The sequence below is a fragment of the Muntiacus reevesi genome, chromosome 5, assembly GCF_963930625.1.
Source record: "Muntiacus reevesi chromosome 5, mMunRee1.1, whole genome shotgun sequence".
Lineage (NCBI taxonomy): Eukaryota > Metazoa > Chordata > Mammalia > Artiodactyla > Cervidae > Muntiacus > Muntiacus reevesi.
The window spans coordinates 74,229,051-74,251,029 of NC_089253.1; the positions used below are offsets into that span (position 1 = coordinate 74,229,051).

Genomic DNA, 21,979 nt, shown 5'->3' on the forward strand with positions numbered 1-21,979 from the left:
CACTATTATCTGAGGAAGCCAAAAACTGGAAAAAACCCAAGTGCCCAGCAGCAGGGGAAAGGATACACAAACTGCAGTATATTCTTATCATGGAAAATACTCAGCAAGAGAATGGATCAAACTAGTGAAAAACAGCAATGTGGATGAATCTCTGCAACATTACATGAGCAAAAGAAGCCAGACAAACGAGTATATCAATACAATTCTATTTACATAAAGTTCCAAAACAGGTGAAGTTAGAGCATGACGACAGAAGTCAGATCAGGGCTTCCCTGGTCCAGCCTTAGTAAAGGGACCGACAACTACAAAGGACACAGCAACCTCCTGAAGTGGTGAGAATGCTCTCTGTTACTGACCGAGGTACCCGTTAAGTCTGCCATAACTTACAGAACTGGAGGACTTCCTGGATGGCGCTAGTGGTAAAGAACCTGTCTGCCAATGCAGGAGACATAAGAGACGTGGGTTCAACCCCTGGGTCGGGAAGATTCCCTGGAGGAGGGCACAGCGACACACACCACTATTCTTGCCTGGAGAACCCCATGGACAGAGGGGCTGGGCAGGCTACAGTCCGTGGGGCTGTACAGAGTTGGATACGACTGAAGCTAGTTAACATCGCATGCACGGAACTGTATTTGTGCATTACAAAGGTAAAGACAATTTCAATTTTTAAAAAGGTTACAGGATGAGAGTGACAAATGTGGAGCTATGCCAGTGTGTCCTGATTCTTGAAAAGCCTCAAATCGAAACTCTGATTACAGGTAGTAAACATAAGGAAGATTTGTTTTTTAATGTCTAAATCTTGCAGGGGGGCACTTACATCACTACTTTCTTGTCGATCAGAATGAAAAGTCCCAGGAAGATTAACTGTAAAACTGTTTCATTTTAATTAATAAGACTATCTTACTCAAAGACAGACAATGAAATAAAAACATTTCCTCTAGTGTACAAAATGCCTGAGACGTCAAAGTAGACTTTCATTTCTCCACATATGGTAAAAGACCCAGGCCAGGTTCAGCAGACTAGACTTCAGCTGAAAAAGAAATAAGCTATATACTTAAAAGACACCATCACCAGCCCAAACTCCTTAACTGATTAGTTTAGTTAAAAGTGGTAAGATGGTCAAATACGAGTATTTACACCAGGACTGGAGGCACTGGAACAACACAGCAACCCATCTCATGTAACTGTCTGAACTTGGACTTGAATGTTTTCAATCAATAATCTTAAGAAATACCGGCCAGGGGAAATAAATGGATAATGAGCTAGAGGAATTTTAAGTATAGTCAATAAACAGAATCACATGGCTAAGGCAAATTACACTTCTGGAAGTCCAGAAACAAAAGATATCCATCCAAGATAGGTGGTTTAGTCGCTAAGTCGTGTCCAGCTCTTGTGATCCCGTGGACTATAGCCTGCCACCCTCCTCTGTCCATGGGATTCTCCAGTCAAGAATACTGGAGTGGGTTGCCATTTCCTTCTCCAGAGGATCTTCCTGACCCAGGAACAGAACTCGGGTCTCCTGCATTGTAGGCAGATGATTTACCAACTGAGCTATGAGGGAAGCCCTAAGATATCCAGTGTTCAATTCAGACATTTCTTTGGGTTGGATATTTCCCTGCAAACTCTTCTGTGTCACAGTAACCTCACTTCACTTAACAGCAAACATTTTAACTTACTACAGACAGAATACCTCAATACAGTAAGAAATAAATACACTAAAATCCAGCATTTTTTGTAAGGACAAGTCTGAGTGATTTTTAACTCTTCTCTGACCTTACAGTGAAGGTATTTTTACTTTCCTGAAACTATGAGTAAGTGTAAAGGGTGATACAGGTCAAATAATACTTGAAAGAGAATGATTAAAAATTTTGAGATTATGAAAACATACATGAGGTCATTTCCTCTCTGGGTCTCTAGAAACTGTGTCTCTAGTCTCTAGAAACATTCAAAATTACAGTCTCTCAAGAACACTCTCTCAGAGGCAACCATTTTGCTTTTTGTCATGAATTCATACTTACTACTCTCAATTCTAATTGCTCTTCTACCTTTAAGAGCATTGCTTACCTCTTTTGATATAGATGACTTCACTTTCTTGAAAGCTTCTTCAAAGTGCTTCTGACTAACCTTCAGTTCACCTGTGGAGCAAATGCATGAACATACATAATATTTGGGTATAGTAAGCTAACTGAGATTTATAACTAAATTTCTCTAAATAACCAGCATTCAAGGGGAACACTGAGGCAATTAATGACACTGGCTCTATTCTTTTTCAGAGCAATGTTCAAGCCAGATATATTCTGCTCATCAAAGTTATAGACAGTTTTTCATTTTCTTAATTTACATATACCTAACCATATTTAATTTTCCATACATGCTTAAGTATGTCATATATTTTAAAAGCATAGTCTTTTTTTCCCCCCAGCAATCAAAACAGTTTATTGTGGAACAAATTAAAAAGTACTCTGTCAAATATAGATCAATGGAACAGAATAGAAAGCCCAGAGATAAATCTACGAACCTATGGACACCTTATCTTTGACAAAGGAGGCAAGGATATACAATGGAAAAAAGACAACCTCTTTAACAAGTGGTGCTGGGAAAACTGGTCAACCACTTGTAAAAGAATGAAACTAGAACACTTTCTAACACCATACGCAAAAATAAACTCAAAATGGATTAAAGATCTAAATGTAAGACCAGAAACTATAAAACTCCTAGAGGAGAACATAGGCAAAACACTCTCCGACATAAATCTCAGCAAGATCCTCTATGACCCACCTCCCAGATTATTGGAAATAAAAGCAAAACTCTGTCCATGGGACCTAACAAATGGGACCTAATGAAACTTAAAAGCTTCTGCACTACAAAGAAAACTAAAAGTAAGGTGAAAAGACAGCCCTCAGATTGGGAGAAAATAATAGCAAATGAAGAAACAGACAAAGGATTAATCTCAAAAATATACAAGCAACTCCTACAGCTCAATTCCAGAAAAATAAATGACCCAATCAAAAAATGGGCCAAAGAACTAAACAGACATTTCTCCAAAGAAGACATACAGATGGCTAACAAACACAGATGGCTCAACTTCACTCATTATTAGAGAAATGCAAATCAAAACCACAATGAGGTACCATTATACGCCAGTCAGGATGGCTGCTATCCAAAAGTCTACAAGCAATAAATGCTGGAGAGGGTGTGGAGAAAAGGGAACCCTCTTACACTGTTGGTGGCAATGCAAACTAGTACAGCCACTATGGAGAACAGTGTGGAGATTTCTTAAAAAACTGGAAATAGAACTGCCATATGACCCAGCAATCACACTTCTGGGCATACACACTGAGGAAACCAGATCTGAAAGAGACACGTGCACCCCAATGTTCATCGCAGCACTGTTTATAATAGCCAGGACATGGAAGCAACCTAGATGCCCATCAGCAGACAAATGGATAAGGAAGCTGTGGTACATATACACCATGGAATATTACTCAGTCGTTAAAAAGAATGCATTTGAATCAGTTCTAATGAGATGGATGAAACTGGAGCCCATTATACAGAGTGAAGTAAGCCAGAAAGATAAAGATCAGTACAGCATACTAACACATATATATGGAATTTAGAAAGATGGTAATGATAACCCTATATGCAAAACAGAAAAAGAGACACAGAAGTACAGAACAGACTTTTGAACTCTGTGGGAGAAGGTGAGGGTGGGATGTTTCAAAAGAACAGCATGTATATTATCTATGATGAAACAGATCACCAGCCCAGGTGGGATGCATGAGACAAGTGCTTGGGCCTGGTGCACTGGGAGGACCCAGAGGAATCGGGTGGAGAGGGAGGTGGGAGAGGGGATCGGGATGGGGAATACGTGTAACTCTATGGCTGATTCATGTCAATGTATGACAAAACCCACTGAAATATTGTGAAGTAATTAGCCTCCAACTAATAAAAAAAATTAAAAAAAAAAAAAAAAGGAAAAAAAAAGTACTCTGTCCATATTTAATTAGAAAAAGATTCTTATCCTTAAAAAAGATAAATGGTTCATATGTTCTGTTACTTTGTGTTTCCCTCAGCTTTACTAAGATACTGTTAATAAATATACTGTATAATAAATATAATATATATACTATATATATAAATATAATAAATATACTGTATTATAAAGATACTGTATAATAAATATAAGTGAACTTTAAGAAGTACAATGTGACACGATGATCTTTTGCAAAATGGTTACCACAATAAGGTTAGTTAACATCTCCAGCCCCTCAAGATCACCTTTTTATTTATTTTTGTGGTGATAATTACTAAGATCTACTCTCTGAACCACTTTCAAGTTCAGCTGACCCTTCAACAATGTGAAGGTTAGGAGTGGTGGCTGTCAGTCAAAAATCTATGTTTAACTTTATAGTTGACTCTCTGAATCTGCGGTTCTTTTTCTGTAGATTCAACCAAGCATGGATCATGTAGTGCTATACTACATATTTACTGAAAAGAATCCACGTGTATCAGTGGATCTGCACAGTTCAAACCCAGGTTAGCTGTATATAACACACTACTGATAATTAGTACACGGGATCCTCAGAATTTATTCATCATATAGCAGGAAATTTGTACCCTCTGATCAGTATCTCCCCATTTTTCCAACTCTCCGGCTCATCATATTTTAGTGTAGTAACACCCAAAGAGAACTCACTCATTAACAGATAACCCCGTTATCTTTGTATTTTTTAACTTAATGGCAATGTTCATGAAGAAGAGACAGAATTGTTCTTTTTCAAGATAATTCAAATTAATTTAATTAAGAATGAAAAATGGAATTCCATATTATTTAATATGGAATACATACATACATATTACATAATATATCAATAATACATAATATATATAGATCATATGACAACAGTGGACTAGAAGGGTGCTTTAATTCCTTATAAGGTTATGCCAACACATGGTAAGAGAAATTTAGTAACTAAACATTAATTAAGTAAGGCTTCACTTACAATTATATGACAACTTATGTGATGACAATTTATACTTAAAATAGTACTAATATAGAAATTCAGAAAGTGTATTTACCTAAAAGTAAAATACAATGTGTAGCTGAACACGTCAAACGGAAGTTGAATGGCATTACTGATTTCAGGTTCAGTAAGATATCAATGCAAAGTCCCTGAAGGACAGACAGCTGGAAATGCAAACTGCAGCAAAGCAGGGATGTCAGAATCTGTTACACACATTTATAAAAAGACAACCCATCAGTTATTAGGAGCAGTCAATGCATATACAGAGGCCTGCTTTTAGTGACAAACAAATCCAAAGATAATTATCCCATTTAGCTCTCAGGCAGCATACTACCACATAAGGATTTTTTTACATGACATCCTAATTTTGTGAATTATATCCCACCCACTTTCAAAACAAACTTAAAATAGCTTACATAAAAGAAGTTCATGGAACTGAATCTTCAAGTTAAACAACCAAAAAACTCAGGGACTTCATGATTAAGATACGTCTGTTGATTTTCTGGGTCTGCTGAGGCTGCCTGCAATGGCGCAGGCATCAACACTGGACAGAATCCAGTCTATGTAACACTATGGAGGATACTGCAGCAGTGTCAGGAGGGACCAGAGCAGCCACTTGCATGGGCCTTCCTTCAACGGCAGGCTCTCCACTGGGACAGCCTGGGTTCTTGTATGATGGCATCTTATCAGACATGGTCTCAGCATTCCTCGGGCTTCCCTGGTGGCTCAGACGGTAAATAATCCATCTGAAACGTGGGAGACTGGGTTCGATCCCTGAGCTGGGAAGACCCCCGGGAGGAGGGCATGGCAACCCACTCCAGTATTCTTGCCTGGAGAATCCCCATGGAGAGAGGATCCTGGCGGGCTACAATCCACAGGGAGGCAATGAGTCAGACACAACAGCAGCTCAGCAGCAGCAGCATTGCTCACCTACACTAACTCAGAAGCACTCTCAGGACAATTCAGCCAGAACAAGTGCAGCAGCTTACTGACCTCCTGGAGAACAATCCATCAGTAAAGGGTGGGACTAGGCAAAGCAAGCTTTAGGCAAGGAGCAGATCTCAATGGATGAGCTGTTAACAAGGTATTTGGAAAAACAAGATTTTGAATAAATGTTATCAGAAATTAAAGATGTGAAGACTCTGACAGAACTAGAGACTTCTCTGCTTAAGCATGGAGAAAATGTTAGGAGCTGAAGTAGACAGACTTCTGAAGTCTGACGTGCAGATCTGGAGATACTATAGACTTGATGGGATGAATCAATCTCCTTGGAGGGAGCCTCGGAAACAAGTTTGCCACGTCTTTTTTCCCCACAATGAAGAAGTCCATGCCATTCAGAAGCCGTTTCTTTTTTTTTTTTTTTAAGATAGAGGCAATATTTACTTAAAGGGCAATTCAAAGGTCCACAGCACTAAAGCAACCTTTATACTTCTAAGAGACATGTTACAAGTTCAAACAATTCGGAACTCATACTTTCAGTGTTTCAAAAGTAAACATTTTAGTTACTTGTTCACAATTTCTCATTTTAGATTGTGTCTATTGTACCTTGCAATCAAGTTTCCTTTCTTTACATTGGTAAAAACAATTGGCCTCCATAAGATTATGATTTTTAATTTAGTTGCCAGTGAAGATTTCCTTCCATCAAACCTGTCAATCTTGAACATTCTGGCTAAACATAGGTTTGTGGTTTTTGAAAGTCACTCCATTTCAAAGTTTGTCTTTCCTTATACAAAAGTAGAAGTTATTTCAACATACTTTGTATTTTTGCCCTGAGTACTAAGAGGAACACTCTGCTAACCTAGTTGCCCATAAATGTTCATTCCAGAAAGGGCTTGGTTACCGAATTGAAGGAAGATATTTTAGTACACTCATTTATGTACACTCATTTAGTACACTCATGCTAGTTGCCATTTTATAAAATTTCTTTTCTCCCCTTTGCTTTTTTCCCTTATTTAGTTCAATTTTTCTAATGGTAGGAAATATAAAATAGTCCTAGATGGCTCCATGGGCCAGTGTGATCACTGCTTTTTGTTTTTCACTAGGAGATAAAAGGCAATGGCACCCCACTCCAGTACTCTTGCCTGGAAAATCCCATGGATGGAGGAGCCTGGTAGGCTGCAGTCCATGGGGTCGCAAAGAGTCAGAGATGACTGAGCGACTTCACTTTCACTTTTCACTTTTATGCATTGGAGAAGGAAATGGCAACCCACTCCAGTCTTCTTCTCCAGTCTCCATCCCTGGAAAATCCCAGGGATGGGGTCGCACAGAGTCGGACACGACTGAAGCGACATAGCAGTAGCAGGAGATAAAAAGAATCCACCTGCCAATGCAGGGGATGCAAGGGATGCAGGTTCAATCCTTGGGTTGGAGAGAGCCCTTGGAGGAGGAAACAGCAACCCATGCCAGTATTCTTGACTGGAAAATTCCATGGAGAGATCCATGGGGTTGCAAAGAATCGGAGCTCACACAGCTCACACAGCTGAGTGAGCACACAGCATACAATGCATTTATAAGCATTTTAACATTCTGTAAAGTGGACTAGAAATATAATTTTACAGACAGGACAACATGTCTGTTTTTATTTTAAAAGAAGCACTACTTATGAAAATCTGAACTGTGGGATATTTCTTGATTTGAGAGAAGTAAACCTCATTTGCAGAAACTTGTGGCCACGATTCTGTCAAGTATCATAGTCAACAGTGTGTCTTTAACAAGTTTCCTGTAGTTACAAATAGGCAGTTAGCATAGTGTGTAAGTAAATAGTTTTCTAATGATCATAAGGTATCAAGGTGAAAAAACATGTAATTCAGCAATTGAAAACATAGTGCAAAACTACAGCTGTGTCTTCACTGATCAAAACAATTCATATACACTTTAAATTGTCCAGTAAGCATTGTCCAAGCAAGAGTGATGGCTGGGTGAATAATCTCTTTGCTGGGTAAGTGAGTGCTTAAGGACCTAGGTCAGTGTCTAGAAACTTATTTAAAGTTTATTATAGTAAATTGTAATGCTGGAAACAAAAAAATAAATATTTGATCAAAGTGCTTGGAATGTTAATTTTTTGATTCAGAACAGTTATTTACTAAAAAATTGTGAAAATTTATATTGTTGTATGCATTCTACTCTTCCCCCCCACCCCGAATTCTACTCTTTACAAAGCATTTTGCATGCTGTACATTTAAAGTAAAATAACATTCTAATTTTAAAGACATAAAACTGTTTTTTAGATATATATGTATACACATAGCTTGTTCTTATGGTTTCAAATTCTTCAGCCTTACTTTTTAAAAAGTTTTTACACATTATAATTCACTTTATACTCTGTGGGTCTTCCTTCCTCCCCTTTCCCACCTGTCAACTTGTTATTCCATGTCAGTGTCATATGTGAAGGTACCAAATGATATCCAATTACCTCCTAGTAAAATTACTCTGAAAAATTTCACACAGCTAGACAAGAATACTAACTTATTTAAAGAAATCTCAAAATTGATGTGCAGTGGCTACTCCAAATGACAGTTTTTTTTTTTTTTTAAGGACTCCCTAAAAGAGGCCAATTCCTGATATACTTTTGATTTTGGTTGAGGTCATATCTACTCTTAAATAATAATTGGCGGCTTATGTTTCTATCCTTTCTTTCCAGTTCTTTCTTTCTGTTCTGCACTGATACTTTAAAGTTTAAGTGAAATTTGACACAAAGAAGTACATCAATGGTCCTTCTTTTTACATTTTAAACTAGAGTCAAATTTTAATTCTGAAACCAGGGAATTCAGCCCTCTTTCTTTAAAAACAAGAAAACATCTAGTTTTTCAGGTTTATTAATTTTTTTCCAACTTAATACTTCTTACTGAAAGTCTTGCTCTTATGCATAGCATTAAGATATTTAAGCACATAAATCTTAATATTTCTGAGGAAAATAGAACAGTAGTGGAATAATTACAAAAGTAATAAATAGAAATAACTGCAAAAGTAATACTGTACAGAGAAGAGGTCAGTCAATGCCATGACTCCTATTTGTATTAAGCTGAAAATGGAAATCAGCAAAGGTGAAGTATACTTATTTTCAGCTCTGGCTGTATCAGGCCCCAAACTATGGAAGATGGAACATTTTTTAGACCATGGTGGAGGGGGATGATGGACGGAGACCTATTTTTAAGAGGACCATGTTGGTGATCAGTAGAATTCAACCTCAAAGAGGGAGATTCCTGAATGTATACTGAGGAAACTGTAAGATAGAATCACACTGGAAAATTTTCAAGTTTTTTAAAAAACAAAGTTAATATCTGCACACATCATCCTATACATCAAGTAACCCAGAACAACAAAATGGCATTAGACTTGAATTTAGGGTATATGATTTTAGTGTTACCTTAATTAATTCATATTTTGGATAATGCTTTTTCCTAAAATTATGCCATCTACGGGAAGTGGCTTAAGTTTTGTTTTTTTTTTTCACTTTTGTCTTTTTTTGTGTGTGGCTTAAGTTTTAATTTCTGATAAATTTTCAAGGTGGAATGCTGGAAACTATAGAAAACTGCACAGGCATTTGGAATTTATACCATTTTTTCTTAGATCACATTAGTTAAGCTTTGGCATTTCTTTTAAATTTGAAGATCCCCAATATGCCAAACTCTCAGAAGTCAGTGGAGCAAAGAATTGAAGGCAAAATGGTGACTTAAGACTGTCCCCTCTCAATCCCTCTTTCTTGTCTCTGAAATGGTACTTTGGAAGGCATTTAGACAGCAGATTGGTCTGGGAGCCTCTATACATGCATTTAAGTTTACTAGCATCCCTCAACTTGGTTTTATGGAAAAGAGAACATCTTTGTTTCTATTATATTGTATTTCACCTGTCTGATTTCTATGGCAGGTTAGATTTTCCTGGTCCTGTAAGGTACATTTGGCCTTAATAGATTGTTTGTGTATGTAAGAGTGGTTCACTTCTTAGTCTGGAGCATTTTCCTCCCTTATAAATGTTTGTTAAACATAAAAAAAAAGGGGGTGGGGGAAGGAGAGGGTGGGACAAATGGCGAGAGTAACATAGAAACATATATACTACCATATGTAAAATAGGTAGCCAGTGGGAATTTGCTGGATGACTGAGGGAACTCAAACCAAGGCTTTGTGACAACCTGAAGGGGTGGGATGGGGTAGAGGTAGGAAGAAGGTTCAAGAGGGAAGGGATATATGTATACTGATGGCTGATTCACGATGATGTATGCTAGAAATCAACACAGTATTATAAAGCAATTATCCTTCAATTAAAAATGAATAAATTTTAAAAAAGTAAAGCCTAAATAATTAAAAATAATAAAAGAAGAAGATATATGTGCTGATAAATCTAAGCTAAGCATATGCTGCTGTAACTGTAAACAAAAGTTAGCTCCAAGATTCCTGGTAGCCAAAGAAAAAAGGGAAAAGAATAAATGAAATAAAGAAACATCTTCTGGGAAATCTAGTGAATAAAAGGAGATTGATACAGGTTTGAACTTGAGATGAAAGTACAGGTTTGGAGGAAAAGGCAGGTTTTTCTGAAGAAAGTATTCGATAGCACTAAATATCTATGTTCAAAGATGGCCACACACTACAACTGATCAAACAATTCTCCCAGGAACCAAGTAAAGCAGAGGCTATTTTTCTACTTGGCAGTCAGATTGCAGGTCACAAATAAATCATTTTTATCTACACACACCAAAATGGTATTCTCAAATACACTGTCAAATGCGAAGAACAGTACAAAGCTGTTGAGATGTCCCAAAAGAAAGTGTAAGTAAATGGAAAGTCATTTCAATTTTCATTTCTTATGTGTTTTCTAAGCTCTTCAGGTTAGGTTACATTTTAACAGTAGGTATCACCCTAACAAAAGAATGAGGAGGTTTTTCAGGACTGATAAACAGATCAAACTCATGATGAAAACAGTGTATGTAGCTAGTAGTCTTACTCTAAACATTCTCATATGATGATAAGCAAAGAAAGAATACATTGTATAAGGCACCAAGTAACTGCTGTTATTATAGCTGTCAGCTACAGAGGTTATATAATATTCCAGAACAGCTGCTAAAGGTCTCATCAGAAAAATGTCAGTTTTAATTATCACAGATGATAGATGCTAGAAAATGGTCATTTTCCAGGTTAACAGTGGCATTAGGTACCCAGAGTGATAATTAATTAGGACTGCAAGATTTTGGAGAGAACTGTACCTTTTTCACTTCCACTCTTCTGTCTTGCCATTTCCTGCTTCAGGGCACAGATAGAAGCCTCCCGTACCAAAGCAGAAAGATCTGCACCTCTGAAATAAGAGAAGAGCTCTTAACTCATTTATTCTTAGACACTGTGCAAAAGCCCAGAAAAAATTCTGAAAGCAATTTCCTTTTTTCTTTAAATGTATTTTTTGAAAGTCTTTTTATTGAATTTGTGATAATATTGCTTGTTTAATGTTCCGGTTTTTTGGCCAAGAAGCAGGTGGGATCTTGGCTCCTTGATCAGGGATCTAATCTGTGCCCCCTGCATTGGAAGGCGAAGTCTGGACTGGATCACCAGGGAAGTCCTGTAATTTCCTTTTAAGTTATATATTAAACATTTAGGAAAGAAACTGACCAACAAAGGTGGGATAAACCAATCATGGTCACTAGGAAAGAGCTTTTAGTTTTTACTCAAAATACTTCTAAGTTTTAGAAGAAAGGAAATTATGAAGGAAACATGCAGTGAGTCAAATATTTTCATGCTAATCACTATAGATAGCCATGTTAATATAAAAAGTCTAAAACACTCAGAAGAAAGCAACTTACACATTATTTACTGTAAAATTTTATTCACAAGGCTCATGCTAAAGTACAAACTGGCCCATTACAAGTATATACCATTAGTATATTACCTAAAGTCTAAACTAAGCTTATATTAAAAAGTCATTTATGACCCCTAGTTCAAAAAAGGAAAATACAAAGGCTTAAGTGTTTGATGCATTTGATTCAAGTTCAAGCTGAATTGACACATCATAAAATACTTAAAATATGACAAGAACTAACAAGTCTTCATTTAATTGGTCTGTGTAATAGACCAATCAGCATGGTTCTTGCATTCAATGAAAGATGTTGGGGTTGACTGGTGTTTCAATACATGACATCTTTAACAGGATTCTTAGAGATTCTTTGAGAAAGAGTTTCAACTGGGAAATAAAAACCTCATCTTAAAAAAAAAATCCTCATCTCTACACAAGCTTATTTAATATATAATACTGATAATCCACATACCTAATATTATTAAATTTAGTTTAAATTATTAACTGAACTCAATGTTACTGTTGGTTAGGTGTTAGGTTTGTAATATTATTTAACAATCAGATACATGCTAGGGTATTCATTTCTTTATGAAAAGCATGAAAGTGTTAGCCACTCAGTCGTGTCCAACTCTATGTGACACCATGAATTGCAGCCCACCAGGCTCCTCTGTCCATAAAATTCTTCAGACAAGAATACCAGAGTGGGTTGCCATTCCCTTCTCCAGGGTATCTTTCCGACCCAGGGCTTGAACCCAGGTCTCTTGCATTCGCGCAGATTCTTTACTATCTGAGACATCAGGGAAACCCCACAAATTAAATCAACACTGGTGCAGAGACACCATTAACTAATGTAACAAGTAGATGAAGTCTGTAGTATTATACAGTCCCTGTGATGACAGTGGTATTAAAACCTAAAACATATACCATTCAAGTTTAACCCTGACCCACTTAATAAATAACCTCCTATGTGGTATAATCCAAAAGATTGGCCCAGGGTCAGTTCTGCATCAAAATTGCCTCTGTTACCAACTGAAATCTTTTCAGATTTTAGCACTCAAATACGTAAACTACTCACTTAAGTCCTATTTTCTTTAGCAGTAAGTTCATTAACTATAGACTGGCAGGCATTTGATTCCTCATGAGGGGAAAAGGTACATTCTCCTTAAAGGTAATACAGGGCTTTTACACAGGCCCCTCAACACCATGGCCTGGGACTGACCACTTCCCCTTCATTGAGATAGTCACCGCTTTCTTAAGTGAGACAAGAGTCCTGACCAGAGTGCAGCAAATCTCTCAGGAGCACTGGGGTTGCGGTAGCAGAACAAAGATCAAGACTCAGATCCCTAAGATGTTTACGTATGAAAAAACTGGAAATTAGACTTTGGATCCTGGCCACACTGCCTAAAAGTGAGTAGCATGGTTTCAAGTGTAATCATCTCATGAGACAGTATTGTGAAATTCTTCAACCAGAACTGGAAAGAACTGAGTGCTTGTATCAGAATCAGTAGCTATATTCTTTGGATATAAATTTACACTGTGAACAATAGACTCTAAAAGACCTCAGAGATTAAAACACCACCTTCCTTGACTGACTCAGCTTCAGAAAGCACATTTATTTGCCTTGAGCTACAGGAATATCCTGAACACCAAGTATATTGTGGACAATCAACAGGGCTTTAAAAATAAGCCAGAGGAGAACTCCCTGGTGGTCTACTGGTTAAAGCTCCATGTTTCAACGGCAGGGAGTATGGGTTCGATCCCTGCTTGGAGAAGTAAGATCCCACATGTTCTGAGGTTCACCCTCTCATTTTAAGAAAAAAAAAAAAAAAGGAGGGAGAGATGTGCCCTGTTAAATGTGAATTTCATTTCCTTCCCTGCGAGCCAAAATTGGGAAAGTTACTATAATGAAGTTTTATGATAACGAAGAAAACAACAAAAACTCATAACCACAACAAACTATGAAAGTAGAAATATCTGACCTCCCGTTTTCATATAAATTGTGTAGATATTAACAGGTATGCTATGAAAAATGCATCCTGAGACTTGAAAAGCTTGTAGATTATTTTCTTTTAAATGCTGAAGCACCTAGATAATTTGGCAGCTGGTAATGAGATGTCTCCTGCAATGTTCTGGAAGGACAGAGAGACAAGCTGTGAAGGGCAGTGATGGTGGTCAGGGTGGCTGAACACCAGCGGTTGACATTCGAGAGGACGCCCCTATTCCTGAGAACTCCTCAGAGCCTCAAAATGGGCGGTCTTGTCTCTAAGAAGGAGGAAGAGCCAGACCCTGGGTGCTTTACAGGACTCCTAACTTAATCCTTCTGCTATCACTCTCCCACATTTTACACATGAGGAAACGGGGCCTCAGAGAATTAAGTGATCTGAGACTGACATACTTACGTGTAACAATCACAGCGAAGGTCACCAGCAATTGCTTCCAAGTTTACATCTGCATCCAGTGGGGGTTTTGTACCATTCTAAGTGAGAGAGAAACATCCACTTTAGTTGAGACTTTAAAGATCAGTATTTATCAGATGGCCGGTTAGCTCAGTTGGTTAGAGCGTGGTGCTAATAAAGATCAGTATTTCCCCACATGATAGGTTCTAAACAGATAATAACGGCTGCTTAACTGAATGACCATAACTGACTCCCAGACTAGTGTTACAGATTTTTACAAATCTCACTTTTGAGAAATGAAGTTAAGAAGCAGATCCCAAACTTGGGAAAGCCAAAGGCAAACAATTTATGCTGGTGAAGTGTGAAAAATGTGCAAGCGCTACAGCCAAGAACAAAACCCAACACCCTCCATCTTTCCAAAGGTGAAGAATCACACTTCCTTTGCCTGATTAAACACGGCAAATACAGAAGCAGTAATGAGTTTTGATGTATATACCTTAGCTTAGTTTTAGTGTGAGGTTGGCTCAGAAGGGAGAAATAACATTGCCTGTGGCCAGGAGAGAACAATAAGCAAACTGCTTTACAACAAAAGCCTAAAGCCCTCTGTGCTCAACGTCTTCTTTTCCAACCCTTTATCTAAAACTTAACCCTCACTATGACGCCAACTCCCCTCCAGCTCATACCAAGAGACGCTAGAAAGGATAAGTATCAGAAAAGTCTCAAAATTTCAACAACACTTAACATGGTACTTTGCATGCATACAGTACATATTTAATAACATTTTTAGTGACTTACACTGCAGAGGCAAAACAGATTTTAGTGACAAAGTTTACAATGTTAGATAGTAGGCTTATATGTGCTTTATTATTCTGATTTATAACTTCTATCTGCACTGCATATTGTCTTTCCTTTGCAGCAAATATTACATGGACACAGTTTAAGAAGAAATATATATATAGGAAAATAGCAAATAAACATGTGTCATTAAACCTCAAGTGTAAACATCAGCTCAGCAGGTGCTCCCAGCTGAGGGCGAGACAACCGGCACCTTGAGCCATCACCTTCCTCTAGCACATACTCAGCAGGTGTCCCTGCAGCTGGGCATGTTTAAGAATTTCACAAACTGTACATATGCTAGCTGCTATTATACGATAAAATGCAAATGTCCATCTATCACAGGTTCAAGAAACTCTGACCTGTGAAATAAACATGGGAAAATAAATTCTCTGGGTGACTTCAGCAGAATTTCACAAACTGTACATATGCTAGCTGCTATTATATGATAAAATGCAAATGTTCATCTATCACAGATTCAAGAAACATTTATCACAGATTCAAGAAACTCTGACCTGTGAAATAAACATGGGAAAATAAACTCTCTGGGTGACCTCAGCAGACAATTTTGGTGCGTTTTTTCCTTTCTCTCTCCGGTTGCACGTAAAACTAGACAGACTAACTGACCCCTAAGGTTTTAGAAAAGGCAGAGGAACCAGAGATCAAATTGCCAATATCCGCTGGATCATCGAAAAAGCAAAAGAGTTCCAGAAAAACATCTATTTCTGCTTTATTGACTACACCAAAGCAATCGACTGTGTGGATCACAATAAACTGTGGAAAATTCTGAAAGAGATGGGAATACCAGAACACCAGACCTGCCTCTTTAGAAACCTGTATGCACGTCAGGAAGCAACAGTTAGAACTGGACATGGAACAACAGACTGGTTCCAAATAGGAAAAGGAGTACCTCAAGGCTGTACATTGTCACCCTGCTTATTTAACTTATATGCAGAGTACATCATGAGAAACGGTGGGCTGGAAGAAGCACAAGCTGGAATCAAGATTGCCAGGAGAAATATCAATAACCTCAGATATGCAGATGACACCACCCTTAGGGCAGAGAGTGAAGAGGAACTAAAAAGCCTCTTGATAAAAGTGAAAGAGGAAAGTGAAAAAGTTAGCTTAAAGCTTAACATTCAGAAAACTAAGATCATGGCATCTGGTCCCATCACTTCATGGGAAATAGATGGGGAGATAGTGGAAACAGTGTCAGACTTTATTTCTTGGGGTTCCAAAATCACTGCAGATGGTGACTGCAGCCATGAAATTAAAAGACACTTACTCCTTGGAAGAAAAGTTATGACCAACTAGATAGCATATTACTTTGCCAACAAAGGTCCATCTGGTCAAGGCTATGGTTTTTCCAGTGGTCATGTATGGATGTGAGAGTTGGACTATGAAGAAAGCTGAGCACCAAAGAATTGATGCTTTTGAACTGTGGTGTTGGAGAAGACTCTTGAGAGTCCCCTGGACTGCAAGGAGATCCAACCAGTCCATCCTAAAGGAGATCAGTCCTGGGTGTTCATTGGAAGGACTGATGCTGAAGCTCAAACTCCAGTACTTTGGCCACCTCATGTGAAGAGTTGACTCACTGGAAAAGACCCTGATGCTGGGAGGGATTGGGGGCAGGAGGAGAAGGGGACGACAGAGGATGAGATGGCTGGATGGCATCACCGACTCGATGGGCATGAGTTTGAGTAAATTCCGGGAGTTGGGTGATGGACAGGGAGGCCTGGCGTGCTGCGATTCATGGGGTCGCAAAGAGTTGGACACGACTGAGTGACTGAACTGAACTTAACGGAAGATTCCTTTTAGTATCAACGCTTTCAATTTTGTCAGGGGGCAGAGGTGGGCAGGGATTCAAGGAGGCAGGATCTTGGTTCCCAGATGAGGGATTGAGCCCAAGTCCATGGCAACACCAAGTTCTTACCACTGGGCAACCAGGGAATTACCCCTCAAAACCCAGGATCTTATTACCAGTTAAATAGAGATAATTTGGTGCTACATTTAAGAGAGGGAAGGGAAGTCTTGTTTAAATAGTGATGATGAACATGTAATAAGGATTTATCATGATGGAGAAAAATGTTTGGACTTTCCAAGCTATGTCTACAGTGGGAAAGCCTGAGAACACTGCCTTGTTGAGTCCCAGTCCACCGTAGGAGGCAGCATGGGGTGGGACGAGAGGCTTCCTCATTAGGCCTGAGCCCTTACGAGAGTCATTAATGTTCCTGAGAAACCATCAACCTTACCCTGATTGTCACCCAGCATATGGACGTTCCTTATGCTGTTAGAGAATTTTACTTCAAGCTATCTACTGTCTTGTTTTGATCAAAAACTCAATCATAAGAAATCAACTCATGGAGGAATACCTGAGGATAATTCTTTTATATTTCTCAAATTCTAATTCTGTTCTTGGGTCAAGCTGGACTTTCACAGAGGCCCACACATCTCAGAATGCATGTCTTTGACCTTTCATCAAGTTGTTTTTAATGAACCCGTTTTTAGTTATGTAAGGACAACCACCTGCTTCTGTAGTGAAAAGCTTATATTGTGTTTATTGTGTTATTATTGTGCTATTATTTGACAGGGATATTATCAAAAACATCTATCACATCTGAGTGCTTTCTTTATGAGAACCTAGAGGAGAAACTTATCTTAACAAATACATACCGGGAGCCATTGCCAACTTCCTATATTCAGGGCACTCTTTTAAGTTAAATATTTTGAGAAAGCTCAATATATAAAGGAACACAATAAACAAATGCTTATCTAAAAGCAATATTTTAGAAAAATAATCAATTCTTAGAAATTCTCTAGTTCTTAGGAAATTTTTTTTAGAAAAACTAACTCCCAATATATTATCAATTGGAAAAAGTAACAAATTGTCCCTTTTTGGGGGGTGTCTGTGGTGTGGTCAACATAAGATACTTCCAAAAGTTTCACTAGCAACATTACTTTCCAATGAGTAGAAATGCAGGCTGAGAAATCTTGGGATCATTAAAATCTAATTATTCCTAACTGAAATGTGGAAATGTTTCTAACCTTCAGTAAGAAGCAAAATCAAAGGTCAATTCTATTTACTGTCAAGTGGGAGCAATTAGAAAAATTTTAAGTGGAATATTAGTAAGCTTATAAAACCAAATATGTAAATATTATAGAGGCCCATTTATTAAAATGATACTTATATGTGTATGAAAATATTTAGAACTTATTATACTGGTCTTCTTCACTACTGATTTTATCACTTCTTGAAAGTGTGAAAGTGCTAGATGCTCAGTCGTGTCCTACTCCGCAACCTCATGGACTCTACAGCCCACCAGGCTCCTCTCTCCGTGGGATTTCCCAAGTACTCTTGAGTGGGTTGCCATTCCCTTCTCCTCGCAACCCAAGGGTCAAATCCAGGTCTCCTGCATTGCAGGCAAATTCTTTACCATCTGAGTGATCAGCGAAGCCCCTCTTAATAGAGCTCTAATGGATGTCTCAATAATTTCATGACTAGGGAAAGATGAGTCAAAGGAACTGTTAGAGAAAAACAGTCTCGTAAGAATCTGACTTTTGCAACCCCATGGACTGTACCCTGCCAGGTTCCTCTGTCCGTGGAGTTCTCCAAGCATACTGCAGTGGGTTGCCATTTCCTTCTCGAGGGGATCTTCCCAACCCAGGGAATGAACTTGGGTCTCCTGCATTGCAGGTGACCTGAGCCACCACCAGGGAAGCTGACAAAGTAGTCAAATTCATAGAGACAGAAAGTAGGTGGTTGCCAAGGGGTGGGGGGAGGGTGGAATGGGGAGTTTAATGGGGACAGATTTTTAGGCTGCAAATGGAGAGTTTTGGAGATGGACTCTTCAACTATACTTCAATACAATAAAAAAGAAAAAGAAACACACATCTCTGTATCTTGTTGTCGAGAGATAGTTAGTTCATCAGTAAAATGGAGATAATGTTCATTTGAATATTTAAATATTCAGTCCACAGAGTTCAAAAAGCAGTTGCAAGGATTAAGCATATTCATATATGTAAAGTACCTAGAACGGAGTGTTTAATAAATATCACTTATCATTCTATCAGATATTTTTATCTTAGCTCATGAAAATTTAACAGTTATACTTCAAGGTGAGATGTTTTATGTTTTAGTCATCTGGAGCACATTTTAAAAACACTGAGAATTTTGGGTCTTTCAGTGGGATTTTAAAGATTGCATATAATTTTATTTTTCCATTTATTTTTATTAGTTGGAGGCTAATTACTTTACAATATTGTAGTGGTTTTTGCCATACATTGACGTGAATCAGCCATAGATTTACATGTGTTCCCCATCCTGAATGCCCCTCCCACCTCCCTCCTCATCCCATCCCTCTGGGTCACCCCAGTGCACCAGCCCTGAGCACTTGTCTCATGCATCCAACCTGGACTGGCGATCTGTTTCACACTTGATAATATACATGTTTTGATGCTGTTCTCTCAGATCATCCCACCCTCGCCTTCTCCCATAGAGTTCAAAAGTCTGTTCTATACACTGTGTCTCTTTTTCTGTCTTGCATATAGGGTCATCATTACCATCTTTCTAAATTGCATATATATGCATTAGGATACTGTATTGGTGTTTATCTTTCTGGCTTATGTCACTCTGTATGATGGGCTCCAGTTTCATCCATCTCATTAGAACTGATTCAAATGTATTCTTTTTAATGGCTGAGTAATATTCCATTGTGTATATGTAACACAGCTTTCTTATCCATTCATCTGCTGATGGGCATCTAGGTTGCTTCCATGTCCTGGCTATTATAAACAGTGCTGCAATGAACATTGGGGTGCACGTGTCTCTTTCAGATCTGGTTTCCTTGGTGTGTATGCCCAGGAGAGGGACTGTTGGGTCATATGGCAGTTCTATTTCCAGCCACAGTCATCAAGACAGTATGGTACTGGCACAAAGACAGAAATATAGATCAATGAAATAAAACAGAAAGCCCAGAGATAAATTCACATACCTATGGACACCTTATCTTCGACAAAGGAGGCAAGAATATACAATGGAAAAAAGACAACCTCTTTAAGAAGTGGTGCTGGGAAAACTGGTCAACCACTTGTAAAAGAATGAAACTAGAACACTCTCTAACACCATACACAAAAATAAACTCAAAATGGATTAAAGATCTAAATGTAAGACCAGAAACTATAAAACTCCTAGAGGAGAACATAGGCAAAACACTCTCTGACATAAATCAGAGCAAGATCCTCTATGATCCACCTCCCAGAATATTGGAAATAAAAGCAAAAATAAACAAATGGGACCTAATTAAACTTAAAAGCACAATAAAGATTGCATATAATTTTAAAGATTGCATTTAATTTTATAATTTTATAAAATTATATATAATTTTTAAAGACTGCATATATTTTAAACATTGCATATAATTATCTCCAAGCATGTGGCAGACATCAAATAGCCTTTCTGACTTTCTGAGATAAGGGTAAGTTTTAATGACACTTATAGGGAAGAAATGGAAATTATGAAAGAAAAAAATCCCACTTGTCCAAGGGGGTTTTTAGTGATAGCCTCTCATTACCACATGATTACCAGAATCACCGAATACAAAGTATAAAGAAGCAGTGTGTCGTTGCTCACTTTTCTCTTAAGAAACATAGGCTCCAAGAGATACTGTAAAGTTGCTCTGACCTGCAGATCTTTACACGTTTCAGATCAAGACTGAAGAATTTTATTCTAATCTCACCATAATATTTCGAGTATTAATTGGAAAAAAATGGAAAGAGTATATATAAGACAATCTGGGGACATTAAGTAAAAAGCCAGCACACTTTGAAATACCATGGCTTACTAAGCATTAAAAATGCCAGATCTCCTCATTGTGGCTGAGTCTTTATAAAGACAACCTGTGGGGGTGGTCCGCCTTGTGGACTCTGCCCTGAAGTGAGAGATGCTGCTTCCCTCCCTCTAGCCTGCTTCAGCTTTAGCCATCGACACAGATCTTTAAACATTCCAGGCCTCTGGAGGGGAAAAGTGAGGTAAGGATGTGAAATGCAGTGCAAGGAGCTCTCCTCAGGGGGCAACAAAATGTGCCCAGCTGCCCAGGCCTGAGCGGGTTCCTTCCTGTGGAGTGGGTCTGAGAACAAGACGCATTCATAACTGCTACAAAAACAAAGTCTAAGAAAAAATGGCCCACAGCCCTCCTTAGCCTTTAGCATGGACAGATGTTGAGAACTGACGCTTTAACACTCTAAACCACAAGTCCACAAAAGTTCCTTTTGAAGCTGTACAGATTTTTATCAGTCTTCTGCTTTTTCTTTTCTTTAACAGTCACAATTTTGTGCATGGAAGCTGCCCAAAAAGCCTTTCTAGCAAATTCTAGGCCTTTCTCTTTTAACCTCAACATTTATGTTTTTGTTTAAAAAAAAATCCCCCACACCCCTCCCCCTAATATACAGTTAGATGTTCATGACATAAAAATCTGGAAATATAAAGCCACCAAGACAGAGAAAAGCAGGCCCTGACATCCAGCAAGTGGCCCATGGCATTGCCATGAGTTGGCTGGGCTCACAGCTAGGCAGTGGTGCTCTTCTGTTGAACATAAACACTTTTTTACAGAACATCAACATCAAACAAGCCCATTCTTGATCAGGATGGATCAACAGAAAAACAAGACTCCAGGATAATCATGGCTGCTGTTCGGTCACTAAGTTACATTCGACTCTTTGTCCAACTCTGAGCCATGCCAGTAGGTTCAGTGTCTGGTGAAGGCTGCTTTCTGGTTCACAGACTTTCTTTTCGCTACAGTGGCAAATGATGAAAGCAGGCAGGGAGCTTTCTGGGGCCTCACTGTGGTGTTGTTCAGTCACTAAGTTGTGTCCAACTCTTTATGGCCCCATGGACTGCAGCACAGCAGCCTCGCTTGTCTTTCACTATCCCCTGGAGTTTGCTCAAATTCACGT

At 38.4% G+C, this 21,979-nt stretch overlaps 1 protein-coding gene across 2 annotated transcripts in view; it reads right to left on the reverse strand.

Annotated features, from left to right (window-relative positions):
* NVL (nuclear VCP like) overlaps window positions 1–21,979 on the reverse strand; it is a 92,197-nt gene that overhangs the window by 7,016 nt on the left and 63,202 nt on the right. For both annotated transcript variants that reach the window (XM_065938402.1, XM_065938403.1), the window contains exons 20-22: window positions 14,198–14,274; window positions 11,221–11,309; window positions 2,065–2,135 (exon numbers count right to left, since the gene is read on the reverse strand). In XM_065938402.1, coding sequence (XP_065794474.1) covers window positions 2,065–2,135; window positions 11,221–11,309; window positions 14,198–14,274 — 237 coding nt within the window. The remainder of the gene's footprint in view (window positions 1–2,064; window positions 2,136–11,220; window positions 11,310–14,197; window positions 14,275–21,979) is intronic.